Source organism: Cyphomyrmex costatus, unplaced genomic scaffold (assembly GCF_001594065.2).
Source record: "Cyphomyrmex costatus isolate MS0001 unplaced genomic scaffold, Ccosl1.0 scaffold193, whole genome shotgun sequence".
In the NCBI taxonomy this organism is placed as follows: Eukaryota; Metazoa; Arthropoda; class Insecta; order Hymenoptera; family Formicidae; genus Cyphomyrmex; species Cyphomyrmex costatus.
The window spans coordinates 355,519-374,293 of record NW_017275965.1 but is presented as its reverse complement, the minus strand read 5'-3'; the positions used below and the strand labels follow the sequence as shown (position 1 = coordinate 374,293).

At 33.8% G+C, this 18,775-nt stretch overlaps 5 protein-coding genes across 8 annotated transcripts in view; 4 read left to right on the top strand and 1 right to left on the bottom strand.

The window, feature by feature from the left end:
- Positions 1-205: 205 nt before the first annotated feature.
- Positions 206-4,880, top strand: LOC108772831 (putative uncharacterized protein DDB_G0277255). The gene is made up of 5 exons (XM_018538465.1): positions 206-320; positions 407-497; positions 622-725; positions 842-1,230; positions 1,467-4,880. The coding sequence occupies exons 1-5, from the start codon at positions 206-208 to the stop codon at positions 4,878-4,880; spliced, it is 4,113 nt and encodes a 1,370-aa protein (XP_018393967.1).
- A 5,128-nt stretch (positions 4,881-10,008) lies between these two features.
- Positions 10,009-12,999, top strand: LOC108772753 (cyclin-L1). Of its 4 annotated transcripts, none has more exons than XM_018538360.1 (5): positions 10,541-10,615; positions 11,216-11,308; positions 11,435-11,619; positions 11,719-12,303; positions 12,657-12,999. In XM_018538360.1, the coding sequence occupies exons 2-5, from the start codon at positions 11,249-11,251 to the stop codon at positions 12,916-12,918; spliced, it is 1,092 nt and encodes a 363-aa protein (XP_018393862.1). In that variant the 5' UTR covers positions 10,541-10,615; positions 11,216-11,248; the 3' UTR covers positions 12,919-12,999. The 4 variants fall into 4 exon arrangements, with proteins under 4 accessions (XP_018393860.1, XP_018393862.1, XP_018393864.1 ...); XM_018538362.1 differs by having other exon boundaries at positions 11,216-11,349; XM_018538358.1 differs by lacking the exon at positions 11,216-11,308 and having other exon boundaries at positions 10,009-10,615.
- Positions 13,000-13,667: 668 nt separating this feature from the next.
- On the bottom strand, positions 13,668-14,418 carry LOC108772879 (leucine-rich repeat-containing protein 51). Its single transcript, XM_018538523.1, has 2 exons — positions 14,301-14,418; positions 13,668-14,158 (listed from the first exon to the last, which is right to left on the bottom strand). The coding sequence occupies exons 1-2, from the start codon at positions 14,416-14,418 to the stop codon at positions 13,668-13,670; spliced, it is 609 nt and encodes a 202-aa protein (XP_018394025.1).
- A 208-nt stretch (positions 14,419-14,626) lies between these two features.
- borr (borealin-related) lies at positions 14,627-16,196 on the top strand. Its single transcript, XM_018538505.1, has 3 exons — positions 14,627-14,696; positions 14,769-15,269; positions 15,629-16,196. The coding sequence occupies exons 2-3, from the start codon at positions 14,784-14,786 to the stop codon at positions 15,947-15,949; spliced, it is 807 nt and encodes a 268-aa protein (XP_018394007.1). The 5' UTR covers positions 14,627-14,696; positions 14,769-14,783; the 3' UTR covers positions 15,950-16,196.
- Positions 16,197-17,939: 1,743 nt separating this feature from the next.
- Dronc (Death regulator Nedd2-like caspase) overlaps positions 17,940-18,775 on the top strand; it is a 5,918-nt gene continuing 5,082 nt past the window's right edge. Inside the window, exon 1 of the mRNA XM_018538404.1 lies at positions 17,940-18,455. Coding sequence (XP_018393906.1) covers positions 18,318-18,455 — 138 coding nt within the window. The 5' untranslated portion in view covers positions 17,940-18,317. The remainder of the gene's footprint in view (positions 18,456-18,775) is intronic.

Here is an 18,775-nt window from a genome sequence, read left to right as displayed (position 1 = left end):
ATATATCTAAAAACGCTTTGTTAAAAAATGTGCAATTGTGCAATTAAATTTTAATTTGCAATTTTACTACTTACATACTGGAATAATTCCAAATAATTGTAGCTAATTGAACACTCTAATATTAAAGTGTTGAATTAACAAGTCGATAATGATTGCATTTTTCTTTACAGATTTCGTGCTTTGCAATTTATTTGTCCACGAAAACATGGCCGGTATCGGCAAAAGGACACTCTTACGTGATGTTAATCCACATTTAATATGCCTATTATGCCGAGGTTATCTTATAGATGCCACAACCGTGGGAGAATGTTTACACTCTTGTAAGTAAAATCGAAATATAAGTAGCGCGCGTTTAGATTTCTTTATTGGATTAACATTATTAATATATTTTATTTTTGTTATTCAGTTTGTAAAAGCTGCATCTTGAAGTATCTCAATACTGCAGCGCACTGTCCATCGTGCAAACATGCGATCAACAAGGCGAAGCCAAATATCAAGTATGATAATAATTTTTTCATAATTTATACAACGATTTATGCCATCTATTTGTATTTGTGTAATAATAATAGGCGATCAGATTATTACTTTTAAAAAGTGCTTAAAATCGCGATCTCTTTATAGAGCTGACAAGGCGTTACAAGCTATTGTATATAAATTGGTGCCCGGGTTATACCACAGGGAAATGTTAAAGAGGAGAGAATTTTACAAGAAGCATTCCGAACACGGTAATTGATCGTTCTAAGTTTACGCCTAGATTGTATAATTAATTAATAAAACAATATGCTAAACATTAACTCGTAAATAATATATGTTGATTAAATCTTAATTTTCCAACAATTAGCGAACTTGGCGACACCAGAGCAACGCGGCGAGGATGTAAGCGGACGTTTAATATTTAATCCCGAGGATGTAGTGAGTTTGAGCTTGGAGTACCTACCACCTGGAGCAGATCCATTGACTATATTGAGTACCAATGAAATTGATACAAATCAGTCAAACAATGTTACCAGTACTAACAATAATGACAGTGATTACAACGATAATATTGCTAACAACAGAAGATATCTGCAATGTCCGGCCCTAGTAACTGTTGCACACCTGAAAAAATTTATAGCAATGAAATACAGCGTAGATGTAACGAGATACACCATCGAGATTTGCCATCGACGCGCAACACTTCCCGAAAATTGGACTCTTATGGATGTTGCTTATATTTATGCGTGGAAAAGGGTTTGTATCATGTCATTAATTTCTTATTCGAGTATCTATCATTTTGATTTTTACAAAATAGATATAATAGATATATGAACTTAGTCAATGAGACAACAAGCATTATAAACTAGACTAGATTATGTTCTTGTAACATATGTATCTGTTATAACTACACTGTCTTATAATTCATATTCTCTGTATCATACTTTCTATACAAAAATATTTTACTAATATTTAATTTGTCTTTTGCACAGATTGAACCGATGAGGTTTTTTTATCGAGTGGCACAAGAGGAACGACTCGAAGCGCCGTTGCATCAAAGACCATCGACGCCAGGACTCGGAGCTCGGGAGTGTTTGCCACCGAATGAGCCGCGGAACGACAGTACTCCAGAAAGTAATCCCGTTAACCATTCAGAAATTTCCAGATCAGAGATTAAATCTACGAACGACAGTATTGAAACAGTACCAGCAAAAAATTTGAACAAGACTGTCAATGACGAAGTAGTCTCATCCATGGATCATAAGCAAACAACAGTCGAAAACAAAGAGAAAGATGAAGAAAACGAAATTTCGACTACTGTGGACATAAAGTCATCGACATCAACAACAACAACAAATACTGCGACAGTGACCACCACTGCAACGATTGCATTTCCTTTATCAGAGACGAACACGATAGGCAACGATTCGAATAAGCAAATAAAGAGTCCAATCAAGATACTGAAGAATCCAGACGGAAAATACGAGGTGCTTAAAAATTCGACCGCTACTACGGACAAGAGTTCTACGAATCCTGAGTTTAGTGTTGTGAATTCTAACGGTGTAAAGATAACGTTGAAACAGTGTCCGCCAACTCAGAATGATAGTGCGAAGAAACCAAGAGTCATCAGCAATATTCTATTGCGATGCGGCAGAACGGAGAAAGATACACCACAGTCATTGGGCGGGTTAACAATCCAGCCAGTGCAGCAACAGCAAGATAAAAACAAATTTTTCACAACGAAACCAGGTAAACAAGAAAAACAACGACGTAAAGTAACTTTTATGGATCGATCTCCGACGTCCGAGAAGACTTCTCCTAATATCAACGTTACGCCTAAAACTGCATTAAAAAAACCGGCGGAACAGCAGGACAAGAAGCAATTTCTACAAGGTTTTCAATTGACCGCTAGAGAACCATCAATGTCGGACGATAGCAAGTTTGTCCCTCGAGACATTAATTTTACAATGAACATTGAAAAACGAATATTGCAGATAGAAGAATCTCTTAGAAAAACGGATTCTGACGAAATCAAGAAGAAAAAGAATGACATTGAAAATACCGGTTCGAACGCAAATAATAGCACTACCATGACAAATATAATGACAAAACGTATTGCTGATGAACGCGCGTGTAACTCAAGAACGGGTTTAAACAGTATAAATATCGTGAGCAGCAATCATGCAAAAACAGATGTATACACCTTTCCCAGCGATACAACAATTGTTCCAGCTGGAGCGGTCAAGAGGAAGTGTCCTCCGGGTGTACCGATTATCGACTTAAAGCGTCGAAAATCATCGCAACTAATTAGACAGGAAAGTAACAAGAAACCAAATGTTTTCCAATATAATTCTGTTATTAACAAGCACACTTCTTCCTCGGAACATGTAGTTCCTACAAGTAGAGCGATCAGTGTGATAGGAGATCAAGATGCCGGATCGAGCCGCATATCCAATATGAATAACACGAAAGCATCGACTGGTTCATTGACTTCGAACGATACTAGAGATCTATTAGTGGACGGCTACGGTTTGAATATTCCAGCGAGTTTGAGCATAACACTAACTTCACCCAAATCTCCGGGATCTTCTGGACAATTCGTCGAATCCAACGATTCCAGTGATAATAATCGGAAAGTCGCGATGGACAAAGTAAATCCCAGTATCACGTTGAACGATTGTTCGGTTGATCCACGCGTGTTGAAGGCTCTAAAGACTGGACAGATCAGAATGCCATCTACTCCGTCAAAAGCTAAGTCAGCAACAACAGGGACGGCGACGACAATGGCGGCGGCTGCGGCGGCAAAACAGTCGTTGACTATGATGATGACAGATCGTGAAGAGGCAGCAGCAAATCAACAACATATGACACCACCTATTGTCAAACGGAAAAGAGAATATGAATCGTCCAAGGATATTCTGGATTTGAGTGGAGGCAATAAAAAGATGGACATACATCCTCTGAGAATTCCACAGCCGGTGTCAAAAGTTCATAAGCCTAGTAAAGTTATAACAGGTAGAGATAATATGCAACTAGGAGGTATCTCTGATCAAGGTCAAGTGGTGACACTGATGAGTGGTCACAAATATTACCGAGCGCCGCCAGGCTCTTTGACACCCGCCGCTCATCGCGTCAACGATTGCCCGTTATCGCCATCGTCATCGCGTACACCTGTCTATGCGCCGTCCTTCGGTAGTCTCAGTCGATCAAACACAGATCTTTCGTCTGTCTTCCCGAGTCTGCCGAGTCTTTATGCTCTTCATCAAGCGCCAAATCTTCAGCAGTTTCAATTGGATGCAGTACGGTTGAAAATGCGACCCATTATAGGAAATGAAATATTATCTACGATTGGAAATAGTAACAATATTAATCCTAATATTGGTGGTATATCAGGAAAGAGTCATCTGGCCGCTCAATGTGCACCTATTAAACCCGCGAGATCTTCCGTGACACCCTTAGCAGTTGCTATTAACAAGCAACAACCTACTGAAAAATCCACAAACATTAACGTTAATCGAACAGTCTCGGCTGACTCAAACAAGCCTCCAGCTTTTCGTAACAATGAAGCTCTCGAATCCACAGGTGAAACTTCTCGTGTCCAAAAGAGATACTCTTCGAATGTTGAAAATACAAACAATAGGTTCTCGTCGCAGAGTGAACGTACGAAAAATAATGATAAAATCACCAATGAGACAACCAGAGATTCAAATGTCGAGTCCAAAAATGAAACGATTAATACTAATGATAATTCGGCACAACGGGAGCAACAGCATCGCGAAGCAACGAGTCCTAATATCGTATCATCAACGGCTTCACCATCACCACCTCCTGGCAATGATAGTATGATGAACGCGAAAAATGAGGGTAGCACTAAGAACGGTGGTACTAATATCAACGACAACAATTCGAATGGAAGTAATAAACAAAAGAGTACTAGTTCTGAAGTGACGTGCAGCAAGTCACCGGATAGTCCGGATTCCAGTTCGATTACGATAGAGAATTCGGGGACGAGTAAGAGTTCAACCTTAACGAATCAGGAAGTACCAACGGACGCTCACACGTCATTGAATATAGTTCAAGCTTCGGAATCAGCAACAAATTCAGGCAACAGTACCGTTGATGATTCTACCATTACTAACGACAAGAATAAGTTTGTCAATAAATCGGAAACAAGTGAAATCGCGGAACAATTGACCTCTGTGCAAAAAAAATTGCTAGCAGTTTTTCCTTCAACTGATTGGGTGAAGAATCCTGTAGCTGCTGAGCATTTGGGAAATTTTCTCAAGAGTTTGAATGCCACGATAAAAAGTGAGTCAAATCGAATAGAAGGATACAAATTTATCAAATCGAAGACAAGGAAAATCGAGCAAAAAATTATCGAAAATGATAATAATAAGAAGCGGTAATGACACATCTTTCATGAAATTGAAATATTTTTCAAGATAATTTTGAGCGAGAAAGAGAGAGATCGTATGTACCGATTCATACGATATTGCAAAAATGATTTCAAGCTTATATTATTTTGTGTGTAGTGGACTTTATTTTGGTTGGAATCTATTCTGTACAATTCCATAATACGTGCTCAAGATTTATAATTTTGACAAAGACCTTGTTTTGTTTATCTTGATTATACTTTTTGTTATAGGCTGGAAGTTTCATTAAATTTCAGTCTCATATGCAGAAAACAGTGGTGAGAAAAATATATAGTATGCCGAGCACAGATAAATTCTAAGAATTTGTCGTATAAATCGAAAGATGCATAAAATTATTTTTTTCATTGAAATATATACAGTTACTACAATTCATGTGAGAAAAGAATCTTACAAATGAAAACAACTACTTCGCTATACGATATACGTATATAGAATACATGAAATATATAATGTAAAAAACAATAGATCAAGAATTTTATTTTTTCAAAATTTTTAAGAATAAATCTTTTACATGTACTGAAATAATATACATAAAGTAATCTATGCACACACAATTATATATACATTACTAGTTCGAAAACTTGTAACATTCCAGAAGAAAGAATTCATTACTGTTACTATTTCTTTTAGCCTGAAAATTTTCTTCGCTGATGCATATACATACACTAAAAATAACTTTTTGAATGAACGATTTAACTGATTAATGGATGAGATAGCTTATCAGCACATGAGTTTACATCTTGTATATTTTAAGGCTTCAATCTGTTTTCAACATTTACTACTAAAGTTAGATCCTGATAAAACAATTGGTCCAATATCTATCCAATTAATAGTACTCCAATCTCTGTATTCTTAACGCGTCGGGACCAGACATCTTATTCTTAATATTTTTCCTCTAATGGCCTTACTCTATTGCTCATATATGCAAAAAAAAATGAATTATTTAAGCTTAAGACACAATTGAAAAGTACAGAAATATGGAATTTCAATCTATTAGAAACTGTATATTTTATTATTTTGATGTACATCGTATTTTCTATTTGATGATACAAGTTAACATAAATGTTGATCTATCTTTGTTACTCATCAAGGAAGGATAGAACAATGTTTGTATCAGCTTGTGTGTCACTAAATGGAAAACATCCACACAGTTTCTGATAGATTAAAATCTGCTATTTTTGCGTTTGTTGCCTGTGCTTTTCAATCGTGTTCCATTCATTTTCTTACTCTACATATGATTGTGTGTATGGTTACATACACACGCACACACACATACGCACACGCACACACACAGCACGCACGCACAAATACAGGTAACAAATATATAAAATAGTAAAAAAAAACGTTATTAAGAATATGGAGATTCGACTATAAGTGACAGTGAATTATAACTGTTTATAGCTACCTAGATAACAAAAAGCCAAAGTAACCCAAGCTGAAACAAATTACAAACCGTATTCGCATCCAATATTTCGCATTTTTTATAAGTTCAAAATCATCTACACGTTAAATATATACAATTTTTCTAATAATAAACCTTATTAATTCATATCAAGTGCTAGAAAATTAAAATTTTTAAGCATTTTTGATCTTCCATTTTATACGTTAGCACTATCAGACTCTGATTAAAATATCTATAAACCCGATCCGATAAGCAGACAGATTGAAAAGCTAAGGATTATTACAAAATTGAAGACATGTTTGTAAAGCTACTATTTTGTAGAGATAACAAAACATTTTATATTATTCTTGTATACCGTATATGAAGCAAGTTTATGAAAAATGAATGTTTATAGGAACTTTCATAGAATTGCGAATTGTTAATAAAATATATTTTAATGTATCAAGCTTTTATTATCTATCTATAGCTATCTATATATTTTATTATACAGGGTGTTCGGAAATTCAACCGACAAACTGTATAATGTATGTCGCACTAAATCGAATATGAATATTTTACATAGATGCGAATACAGTTCTATATACAGGGTATTCGGAAATCAACCGACAAACCACCAGAGATTGTTGAGGGCACTAAAAGGATCATTTTTTTGCAAATAAGCTTAAGATCGGAAGCGTGTCGTTACATTGCTACGGCAGTGTTCGAAAAAAGGTCGGACCTCGAAATATCTAAAAAAATATAAGGTCTATAAAAAATTATTTCAAGAAAAAATTGTATGGTGTAAAAAGTCCTATTTATTGACCTTATGAATTTTACCTTGTACGGTGTCGCCAAAGTCAAGTTGACGTAAGCAAGATCGGTGGCTGATCCAGCCAATAAAGATAATCTCGACTTGACCTTGGCGATACTATCCAAGGTCAAACTCATAAGATCAGTAAGTAGAACCTTTTGATGTCCCCGATAATCTTTGAAAGTTTGTCGGTTGAATTTTCGAACACCCTACATGTATACACACACACAAATCCGAACAATATTCTTGGAAAATGAATCTTTCAACCAAGTGCTATTGTTAGTATCTTATTAAATTTATTTCTTATGTTATGTTTTATGTATTAGTAACAAGCGTAATATCAATAAGTTGTATAATAATTGTTATATACGTTATGCTATCGCATGCAATGCGTTTTTGTATTATATTAATTATATTATTTTGTGGGTTTTGTATATATATATATCTATAATTATTGTAATAATAAGAGAACGGGATAAGTTCTTGTCTCGAAATTCCTGTTACTTTATAAATCAGAAGTTAGTGTATTTTCTGTATTTAAATATTAATTTACAAGAAAAAGGTAAGATCATGTATTATAATTTAAAAAAAAAACTCAAACACAAAGTCTGAAATTGTGACGTAAGACGTCTTTAAGTCTCTTGACAGTCTCTGAGATGTAAAAAAATTTCTTATGACTCAAATTTAGACACTTTATTTGAGAATACACCATTTTCATATATACTTGAATATACAACGAGTAAATCACGAATACATCCATATTGTGTGAACTCATTAAAATCGAATTACGTTCCTATTGTAAATTTTTCCTACAATTTTTATTCAAGTAATTACAATTAGAAATGTGCGGTTTAGTTTTACTTTTACACATTGAAAAATGTAAAATAGTAAAAAAGTGTCTACTAAGTATATAAAAAATTTTTTAATACAAATATTCAGTTTACAGTTTACATCATCGACATTTTATCATGTATTAATTTGTACAATTTTTATGTTATATCTTTTAATAAATTTAAAATAAAATAATTTCTCTACAATAAAATAATTTCCTCTATTTTTTTAATATTTCTCAAATCCCAATTTACATGTAATATCTCAATGTCTATCAATAAACTGTCCATGTATTACTAATTTTTGTTCATTAATATTTTAAATATTAATTTACATAAGATAAGGTCTACATAAGATAAATCCAGCATTCTATGTATTCATATAGATAGTAATTAGGGCATTCAGTTGGAAATCTACACAAAGGAGTTAGATCTTTCTAACAATTTTTTATAACGAAATTCATACAATATACAGAGTGTTTCTTAAATAACGCCCACTAATCATACAGTGCTATTTCTGATTAAAAAAAACTGAGTCAAAGAGTTCTCTACCTGCATTTTACAATTTTCAAAATATTTTTTAGTTACCCCGATCAGCAAAATGTCTAAAATCAACGCAAGACAACTTTAAGATATGTTTGAGTTCTTTACGAAACGTCTTCAAAATATCTCACAAAAGAATTATCTTATGCATCGATTTTATTCGTTTATTCCGTTTATTCGGCAATCTTTAGAAATTCATATCTTGAATTTGCAAAATGTTAGAGGACTTTTTGATTCAGTTTTTTAATGAGAAATAATTGTATGATTAGTGCAGGGCGTTATTTAAGAGTCCTGAGTATATATAAGGATTAAATATATACTTACATATATATATATATGTATGTCAGGGAATGGAAAGTTACTTTTTAAAAGTAACAAGTTACTCGTTACCGAGTAAAAAAAGTAACGAGTTACCGTTCCTATAGTTATCGCTTTTTAAAAGTAACTCGCGTTACAGTTACCGTTACTCGAAAGGTAACTTTTAGATGTTAATAAAAGCAATATATAATATAGCATGTACAACACTGACACTATGTATAGGAATTTTTTTATACTTTGCAGAAAAAAAAACTATAGATTATATATAAAAAGAAAATTAAGAAATACACATAATAAACTCTTTATTATATAATACAGCTATATTTTTACTTAATCTATACTTTTAGCTGCAAATGAAATATTTTGATAGAAAGAAAATTATAACGCTATAATTAAAATATATACAACAGAAATTTTGTAAAAAGAGGTGTTTTCCAATTGCTCAACATAAATGTACACAGAAATGTACAGAGTAAAGCTTTGTACACAGCTCAATTAGAACAAAATATGTACGATGTTTAGATTAAGATAAACTAAATGCTTTTACGCTTGTATTAAATAAAAACACTTAAATGTTCTACAACCACATTTATAGCTGGCGTAAATTATAACATGTAATTGTTATATAACAGAATATAACGTATTCAATCGTATGCAAAGTAACTGTAAATTTCGTTACCGCTATCCAAAAAAAAAGTAAGTAACGCAGTTACCAGTAAAGTTACCAAAAAATTATAGCTTCTAACTGTAACTTTGTTACAAGTAACGCGAGTTACTTCCATTCCCTGATGTATGTATGTGTATATATAATATATTAATTAAATATAATTTCTTACACTGCTCGTGTTCGGCTCATGTTCAACAGACAACAGATGTAAACTGCTAGCGATAATTAAAAGTGATTGATTATCGTCCATTAGACAACAAATTAGTTCCAAATTGGTCAAAACGAATGTAAAGATGTAAAAGTTTAAAATACAGATAAATACAGTTAAATACAGAACGGTAGAGGTATTTTTACATGGCGACGTTAAACATCGAGCGTCAAGCGACGTAAGCTTGCTATTCGTCATCGCTTTGATCACGTGACCTGTTTTTAGCGAATAGTAAGCTTACGTAGTACGTCGGCCAGGCCACTAGGAACGTGGTGATCGTTCTTGTCGCCATCGTTTAACACGGTACTTGCGCTTCTCTTAGTATATGTTCTGTGGTGACGACGTGTTTCAGGTTCGCGGGTGCTTTCCATTGTATATTTCTGAGTGTTGCCGACTTTGACTGTGCATTGCGTCACACAGACACGTGTCTGCGGATGAGCTCGTCTCGATTGTTCGTCATTTTACGCTTTTCGACGACTAGGGCTCTTATGACGCGCGTTATTGCTACGTGACGACACTGTAGACGCAGGCGCTCGGAAACCGGTCGAGCAACGCCATTTTCGCGGGCATTGCATCACCCGTTCGTTTTCATATTTTTGTACGGTTTACTTTAAAGACGTGATCTGGCCGTATAGACCTCCTATTTCATTGCTTGGAGGCGGGAGCCATTATTTAAGGAAGAAAAAGAAGAAGAAGAGCTTTGCTTGTGTGTGCTACCAGTTGCGCTAGGCCGCCGACAGATGGCGCTACCGTCGAGTGCTGCAAGCGGGTTGAAAACCGCAACACTGGGCAAGATCGTGTTGACGTTGCAAAACTGTCTTCTTCCTGAGGAAAAGTTCAACACCACCCCGTCGCATTTGGATGGTCTTGATGCGGAAACCGAAACGGACTTGCGGATACTCGGATGCGAACTTATACAGACGGCCGGTATTCTCCTAAAATTACCGCAGGTAAGTTTTCGCGTGCCAATAATTGGAACCTATAATATATTGAACTTTCCTAATCTCAACTTCTCTGAAAATTTTACCCCAAGATGTAATCTACTTTCTTAAGCACATGTGTTTTGCATTAATTAATCGTTATTTCAATTTTGCACATTTAATTTTATTCAAATGTACATACAATTACTATCACTTAAGTCTTTTAATTGAAATTGTTGCATAATTTAGCTATACGTTTATATGTTTGATAATTGGTTTATGTATGTGTTCAATTTTTTACAAGTAAAGCTTTGCACGTACACATGAAACTGAATATTATTGAAATAATGTATACATATTGTATTGAAAAAGGAATTTGAATTGTAGATCTTAATAAATCTTATAAATTCAATATTTATATTGAATATAACTTTTTCTTAAAAAATAGAACGTTTAGAACAATTTTACTTAAAAATATATTGTTTTTTTACATGTATATTATTTACTTTAATTTTTTATACAAAAAACTTTGCTTTTACCATTATTTTAACCCTTTGCGGACAGAACTATATGTTCACTTACAATTAGTACAAAACTGACAAAAACAGCTTAAGATGTATATATTTCCAGAGTCTGGATTTCCAGAGTGGCTAATGTAGACAAATGAGAATGGCGACGTGCACGCTGGATATATGTCGACATGTGTCGCACAACAAAATCAAAGTGTGGCAATGGAATAATATCTCTGCTTGTGTCCCTAAAGGGTTAAATATTGTTGATATATCATAAGTTATGTTACAGAATGTCAAGATCTAATCGTCCTTTTGGTCCTTACATTTATTTGTGTAGGTTGCAATGGCTACAGGACAAGTAATATTCCAACGATTTTATTATAGTAAATCTTTAGTTAGGCACAATATGGAAACGACTGCAATGGGTTGCATCTGCTTAGCCAGCAAAATTGAAGAAGCACCTAGGCGTATCAGGGATGTCATCAGTGTTTTTAATCACATAAAACAAGTATCCAGCCAAAAGTAAGTTACTTTATTACTTTGGTTTTATGAACAATTAGGAATATAAAATTGAGGAGCAGAGAAAAAATTAAAAGAATTCATTTTTATTATTTATTTCAGATCAATACAACCTGTAATTCTCGATCAGAATTATGTGGCTTTAAAGAACCAAGTGATCAAGTCAGAGAGAAGAGTGTTGAAAGAACTGGGTTTCTGTGTTCATGTGAAACATCCGCACAAGATTATAGTTATGTATTTGCAAGTGTTGGGATATGAGAAGAACCGCACGCTGATGCAACAAAGCTGGAACTACATGAACGATTCATTACGTTCCGATGTGTTTTTGCGTTATCAACCGGAAACAGTGGCTTGCGCGTGCATTTATTTAGCCGCTCGTCAATTACAGCTACCTCTACCGACGACACCCGCTTGGTTCTCAGTATTTAGGGTCAGCGAAAGTGCAATCAGAGACGTATGTCGATGTATATTGCGTCTTTACTCACGACCGCGCGTACGACCCGAGCAATTGGAAAAACGTGTTGAGGAACTGCGACGTCAGTATGAAGAGGCCAGAAGTAAGGCGCGCGGTGGAGATGTTGATGGGCATACGCCGAGTCCACCGTTGCCGAAACATCACAACGCCTGGGGTGGATTTATCAGTCGCAGTGGTACACATGCAGCTCCCGAAAGAACAAAATCACCTAGGTATGATGATGTTTTCACGCGAGTGAAAACAAATAAGGATAAACGCATACTATATTATGTATAAAAATATTGTTATAAATTATTTTTAAAAATATACAGTGTAGTATAATTATGTCAAGAGATTCGTATTAGTATACTTCATAATAGTGTAATTTTTTAAAATGTAATTATACAGTTATTACAGTAGGAATCTTATGCTATATTCTCTAATTTAATTTATGAAAATCAACAATGTGTATGTATGATTATTATCGTTCATAAAATTTTATATTGAATTTTACAATGTAAACGTTTATAAATAAGGAAAAAACTTGTCATTGATGCACTTTTAAATATTTTTCGATGTGTTTTAGACGTTCAAAATCTCCAAGTACTTCCCCATCACGAGGCGAAGAAACAAAATATTCAAATAAGCGTAAAAGGCATAGCAGAAGTAGATCTCGAAGTCACAGTCATAGTAGATCTAGCAAATCCAAGAAAACTCAACGAAGACGATCGGGTAGTCATAAGTCGTCACGAAGATCGCGTAGTTATAGATCACGAAGTCGATCTCGGGATAGGGATTTGGAGAAATCAAGCAAACATCGTAGTAAACGTAGTAGACGACTACACTAAATAACGTGTAGCCAGCATTGTTACATTATGTTGTGAAATATGATTTAAATATTATTTGTAATTAATTTATAATATGTACAGCAGAACTTTATCAGGTCTACTGCAATTTTTTTAATGTATTTCGAAAAATTAATACTCAGTTTTTCGAGATTACTTGAATTTCACATAGTTGCTATCGATAATATATCATATATTATATTTTCGTAAACTAGTTTAGTATTTTCATTGTTTAAATGTAGGAATATCATTTATATTAAAAATTATTAAATGAAATCGATAAAGATTGTAATTTTTTTAAATATATAAAGCATTTTTTATGTTTTGCGTGAGTTTATAGAAATTTATCAGGGAAAAAAATCAAGAAGATAAACATAATATTCTATATACATATATGTATCAATATGTATTTTTTTTTTGTATAAATTTTTATAATGTCTGACAGATCTTTATAAGCAAATATGTTTAATAGGCACAAACAATGTCAATGTTTATGATTCACACAAATTACGAGCATCTTCTTTTCATCTTGAAAGATTGCTATAATTATTTACTATAAGATTAAATTTTAACAATTAGATATATATTGTTCTTAAAAGAGTATTGAATTTTTCATATGTAATTACGTTTTACTTGAAGTTGCCATACTTCCAATAACAAGTAACATGGTGTTACAAAAAAGTTATGGAAATAAAAATGTCAGGAGAAAGTGAATATCAAAAAAAGAGCATTCAATGATATGAAAATAAACTTTATATTCGTATCCCAGGTTGCTGTATCATTTTAAAAAATCCTATGGGCAGCGCTTTTTTCTTTTCAGCAGCAATTACTGGCGAGAAGTCTAAGACGAGTAACTGTGGGAGAAGATGTACGACGTAACCCCTGTAGCAAGGAACGTCTTCGATCGGATTACCGTGTAACGTTAGCGACCTGAGATTCTGTAACTTTCTCAGCTTTAAAACATCTGCGATATTCGCAATTTTATTGCCGTGCAAGTAGAGAATCTTCAAGTTTGTAAACTTTTCTATGTCTTCTCCAATCTCGTTTATTTCGTTGAAAGACAAATCCAACCAACTGAGATACACTGGATCATCGAGAACTCTATCAGCGAGACGTTGAAGACCTTCCATCGAGCTCAGTAGATTATTGCTCAGCCATAACGTGCTGGTTATGTAACGATCCTTAAACGTTCTTACTGGAGCCTTTCCAGTACGTATTACTTGTGCACGTTTCTCCATCAATTCTATCAGAAGAAAAAAGGTAGATTTTCCGGTGAATGAGCTGTTAACGTTCATAAGAGTCAGTTTGCGATAAAAAATTATTAATGTGCAGCATCAACTCGCAAAATAATAAATTAAAAAATGACATTCTTTTAATTTATGTACCGTCCATGGTGTTGGCCTTTTTAAACGACAAATCTAACGGTGGGGCGACCAGCATTTCCTGCTGTTCGTTTCGTTTGTAATCCGAGGTATGATTTTGGGAAGAATAATTAGCGCTCATCGCGGTTAATTGTACTTGATCTCTATTAAATCAGCAACTTCTGTCACCTCTTTTAAATTCCGAGAAACATTTGACGTTTGTATCTCGCGGTTTACCAGAAGTTTCATTTTTATTCATCACTAGGTGGCGCTGAAAATTGCCTCCTCTTTTCAAGAGGCGGAAGGAAACCGGTCTTTCCTTCTCGCGCCTAATCGGTGCTTGTCGGTAAATGAATTGAATCTAGTTGGTAACGGTCGTTCTCTTAGTCGGATTGATTACATTCGTCAAAAGATTGACAGGTGCGAGTAGTTTTTCAACGCACCGCGCGTACGAGAGATTTAATTATTAACGTACATTGACGTAATTTTCAGTGCATCCAAATCCAAATGCCAAGGACCAAGCGCAACAAAATGACGGGTAGTTCGATGAAGGAACGCGATACGGCGATAAAGACCTTCGAGAAACGCGTACAGCTCTGTATCTCTAAGATGGAACGCGACGCAATGGCAGATTTAAAGACCTTCACGACCTGTATCGACGTTATAATTTCCCGCTTACCAAACGACATTCGTCAAATGAAATTGGGCGAGTTAATAGATAGGCAGGATCATGACAATGATAAAGAGAATTGCAATAATGAGGTAAGTTCATCGGTCAATGATCCTCGTATGCAACCACCAGCCATTCCCAAAGTAAGAAGAGGGAAAGCTGTTAAACGTACAGCTGCATCTGACGATGGATACGCGACCGGAGGTACTAGCGTAGGTAGTATGTCACGGGTCGCTAAAGTACTGACTAAAGCTACACCGGCTAAGAAAACACGTTCAACTAGAGCAAGCAAAGCCAAACTCAGTGAAATTAATCAGTCGATGGTAAGCTCAAATTGAGGCTCGAAACATGTATTTAAAATACTTTTATTTAAAAATAGTGTGTATTTGTATGGCAATTGTATCTTATATTTTACATGAAGCATATGAAAATGTTTTATATTTTATATTTCATGAGAGTATATAAAAGTATTTTGTATTTTGAATACTAAGATTGACAATTAATCTTATTATTTAAATTACAAAATACATGAACCTTTCAACCTTCAAATTTTAAATATGAAATATAAAATATATTTTTATTGCAAAAAATTTTGTTTTAAATAAAAGTATTGCAAATATATGCCCAGTTCTGGTCCAAATGTAAGGACTATCTAAAGTTTTTACTAAACAATAAATTTCAGACACCAGCAATGTCAAAGCCCCTAAACAATGTATATGGTGTGGTTACGCCAAAAGTCAAACCTAACACACCATTGAATGTATTAAGGCGTCCACGTCAAGGAGAAATGGTTCTCAGCATGCAAGGCAGTCCACTCTTGGTTTCTGCTGTCGTCGAGGAAAAAACTGCTAATATTAATGTACCTTTGAGTAATGGTAATGTAATGTCCTTGTTACCACAAGAAGGATTACGCATGTCGAATATTCCTCAACTGGATCCAGAAACAATGCATCAATTGGAGACTCTTAAGAATCACATCGAAAAAGTTATTGCGATGAAATAGTAATTACTCAATGCGATAACTTATGACGAGTGATGAGAAGTACATTTGTGTATATATAACGAATTATATTATAGGTTTTATTAATTTTATACTTTCATATATATATATATATAGTTATCCTTGTGCATGAGACAATAAGATTGTGTATCGCTGACGAGATACTATTAAAAACGGCTGGCTACATTTTTGTGACTATATCACTAGAGTGCTAGAGGTCTCGGGATAATTAAAAAACGATATTGTCTACAATTAATAAAAAAAAATTGTGATTTTTAACATAAATATTTGGATAATACATGATTAAATTTATTATTTTTTATTATATAAATGTTGCTTGAATAACTACACATACTTTTAATGTTATAACGTTTTATATATTGCCGAAAAAATATAATTTTTTTCTGCAGTTATTTTTATTATCTAACTCAGATTATAACATTATAAAATCACAATTTTAAATAAAAATTATTAAGTTTTACATATATCTGTGCATGTATACGTAAATAATAAATTGTGAAATTATTGTATTATTAGTTTCTTACTCTTCACTTAAATTTTAACAGTCGCGCGAACTTTCATAAAATCAGCCTTTAATACTATCTCAGCGGTGGATGTATTTATGTACCTTCCCTCCTCTTGTTAAAATCTTATAATAAATGTAATCTTTCGAATAAAATATTGATAATTTTATATTATTTCCTGTGCGAAAGTGTAGTTTTTTTTTAGTAAAACCTGTTGTACAATGGGATTATAAGTCGTAAGAAATTAATCACAGTCGATTGTTTTTATTATAGGCCTTCTACAATAAGCCATTACTTAAATTTTTAAGTGTTAAATCATAAGAAATTTACCAATCACAATCAAATGTGAGAAGAATAATCGACTGTGAGTGATCAATTTCTTATGACTTATACTTAAAACTTAGGTAATAGCTTATTGTAGAAGGCCTATTACATTTAACGTAATTCAAGGGCTGTTTCACGACAAAATTGAGGTCTGGAGATCGATTCTGTATCTTGAAATAAGGTGAAAATTGCAAAAGTGATTTACTAGAACATTTATAATTTCATTGGTCAATACCATAATTATAAACAGAAGGGGATCAGTTTTCATCACTTAAAAAAAAAATTATTTTTTAAGTGATGAAAACTGATCCTTTTCTGTTTATAATTATGGTATTGTGCCACAAAACATTATATAGTATTTCTTTTTGATTTTACTTTATTATTTTCCATTATAGCATGTATAAGGTGTCTGACTAGTGAAGCTTCTACCGGCCGCCACTAGGAGCGCGCAGAGAGATCTTTGAATCGCCAATTATAAGTAGGGGTTAAAGCGGGGAGCACAGACTTTTGTATAACGCATAAAGCATGTGCATAAGGAATTTCATTGGTCCATTTTCTTATGCATGAGTCAATGGACCAATCAAATTCTTTATGTATAATATGGTTTATGCGTTATGCAAAAGTCTGTGCTCCCCGCTTTAAACTATATCCACACAACTTGCATAGTAGCATAAACGCATACATAAAGAAAATTATCCAAACGCATTTCCCTTATAGAGATGCACGTAAAATGTGATTGGATAATTTTTTTTGTGATTGGATTTTTTTTTTCTATCCAGCGTTCATTCTATTATAGATGGTTTCTGATAGGTTGAAATCTCTTATTCCTTATTTCTATTGTCTGTGTTTTTCATTGTTCAGTAAGGGTGCGTCCCGATGGAGAAAGAAATAGCGGAATGAGAACGGAACATTGATAGAAAAGAGATAGGATTGTTCTATCTCTTTTCTATCAATGTTCCGTTACTGTTCCGTTCCGTTATTTCTGACTCCATGTGACTGCACCCTAAAGCCTATTCTACAATGACCGTAAGACACAAAAATTGACCAGTTGTAATCGATTATTCTCCTTATATTCGATTACGATTGGTCAATTTTTACGGCTTATTGTAGAATAGGCTTAAGTCAGTTGAGGTTAGTACCACAAACAGCCGTCTGTTTCTATTTCTCATAAATCTCTCAGTTGCTCTCAGTAGTCAGTAGTCAGGTAGTCAATTAGTCATCTTTAGGTACCCTTAGGAAAAGTGGTGAAGATTCAAGTGTTATATTATCTTCGGATTATAGCATCAAGAAAGTAGGTTCGGCAATCAGTGACCGAGTTATATCCTAGGCTTGGAGTGTGGGAGCAATAAAAAGGAAGAAGGCAACGGAGAAGAAGATAAATATAATTGATGCAATTTTATTAAGTTTGTCTGGTCTTTTTGGAAAGATTTGAGTGAATTATATCGTAGGCTAGTAAGCCAGATACGTACGCAGGATATTAAAACGCAGATTCTTTGAAGTGAATATCTCATTTCATCTTCAAGATGGACCAAAAGGATCGCGAACAAATAGATAGCTGCTGCGAAAGTATTGCATCCAAAATTGACCTGACGACACTCTTACCAAGATTATTAGAAAACAAAGTTTATAACAAAGATGACGTAAATATTCCACGGTGGTTGGTAAGTTTTATTAAATATTACGCAGTTAGCTGTATACAATTGTTGAAAATGTGAGTCCATTTGCTTCAATTTCTAGTATTTAAGCATAAAGTTTATTACAAAAAACTGAAAAATATAACATTATGGGTTTGTTAGCGTCATATGCTCCACATGCTCCAAATGTTCTGCCATGACAAAGCACTTGGAGTAAGAATTATAGGAACACATTGGAACATGCAGCACAAACAAATCTATAGTTTGTTCTCTAGTTTTTTGTTAAGGTTTATGTAAAAATAATATATTTTTCTTAATTTATTTTAAATATATAAAAGTTATTAATA

What these genes read in the sequence shown, in the direction of transcription:
- LOC108772831 (XM_018538465.1), top strand. Translation starts at nt 206, where the DNA reads ATGGCCGGTATCGGCAAAAGGACACTCTTACGTGATGTTAATCCACAT. An exon ending in GGGAGAATGTTTACACTCTT is followed by an intron (nt 321 to 406) that starts GTAAGTAAAATC and finishes TTTGTTATTCAG; the next exon opens with TTTGTAAAAGCTGCATCTTG. An exon ending in AAGGCGAAGCCAAATATCAA is followed by an intron (nt 498 to 621) that starts GTATGATAATAA and finishes ATCTCTTTATAG; the next exon opens with AGCTGACAAGGCGTTACAAG.
- LOC108772753 (XM_018538358.1), top strand. Translation starts at nt 10,406, where the DNA reads ATGGCGCTACCGTCGAGTGCTGCAAGCGGGTTGAAAACCGCAACACTG. An exon ending in TTCTCCTAAAATTACCGCAG is followed by an intron (nt 10,616 to 11,434) that starts GTAAGTTTTCGC and finishes TTATTTGTGTAG; the next exon opens with GTTGCAATGGCTACAGGACA. An exon ending in AAACAAGTATCCAGCCAAAA is followed by an intron (nt 11,620 to 11,718) that starts GTAAGTTACTTT and finishes TATTTATTTCAG; the next exon opens with ATCAATACAACCTGTAATTC.
- LOC108772879 (XM_018538523.1), bottom strand. Translation starts at nt 14,418, where the DNA reads ATGAGCGCTAATTATTCTTCCCAAAATCATACCTCGGATTACAAACGA. An exon ending in AAAGGCCAACACCATGGACG is followed by an intron (nt 14,159 to 14,300) that starts GTACATAAATTA and finishes TTCTTCTGATAG; the next exon opens with AATTGATGGAGAAACGTGCA.
- borr (XM_018538505.1), top strand. Translation starts at nt 14,784, where the DNA reads ATGCCAAGGACCAAGCGCAACAAAATGACGGGTAGTTCGATGAAGGAA. An exon ending in GTGAAATTAATCAGTCGATG is followed by an intron (nt 15,270 to 15,628) that starts GTAAGCTCAAAT and finishes AATAAATTTCAG; the next exon opens with ACACCAGCAATGTCAAAGCC.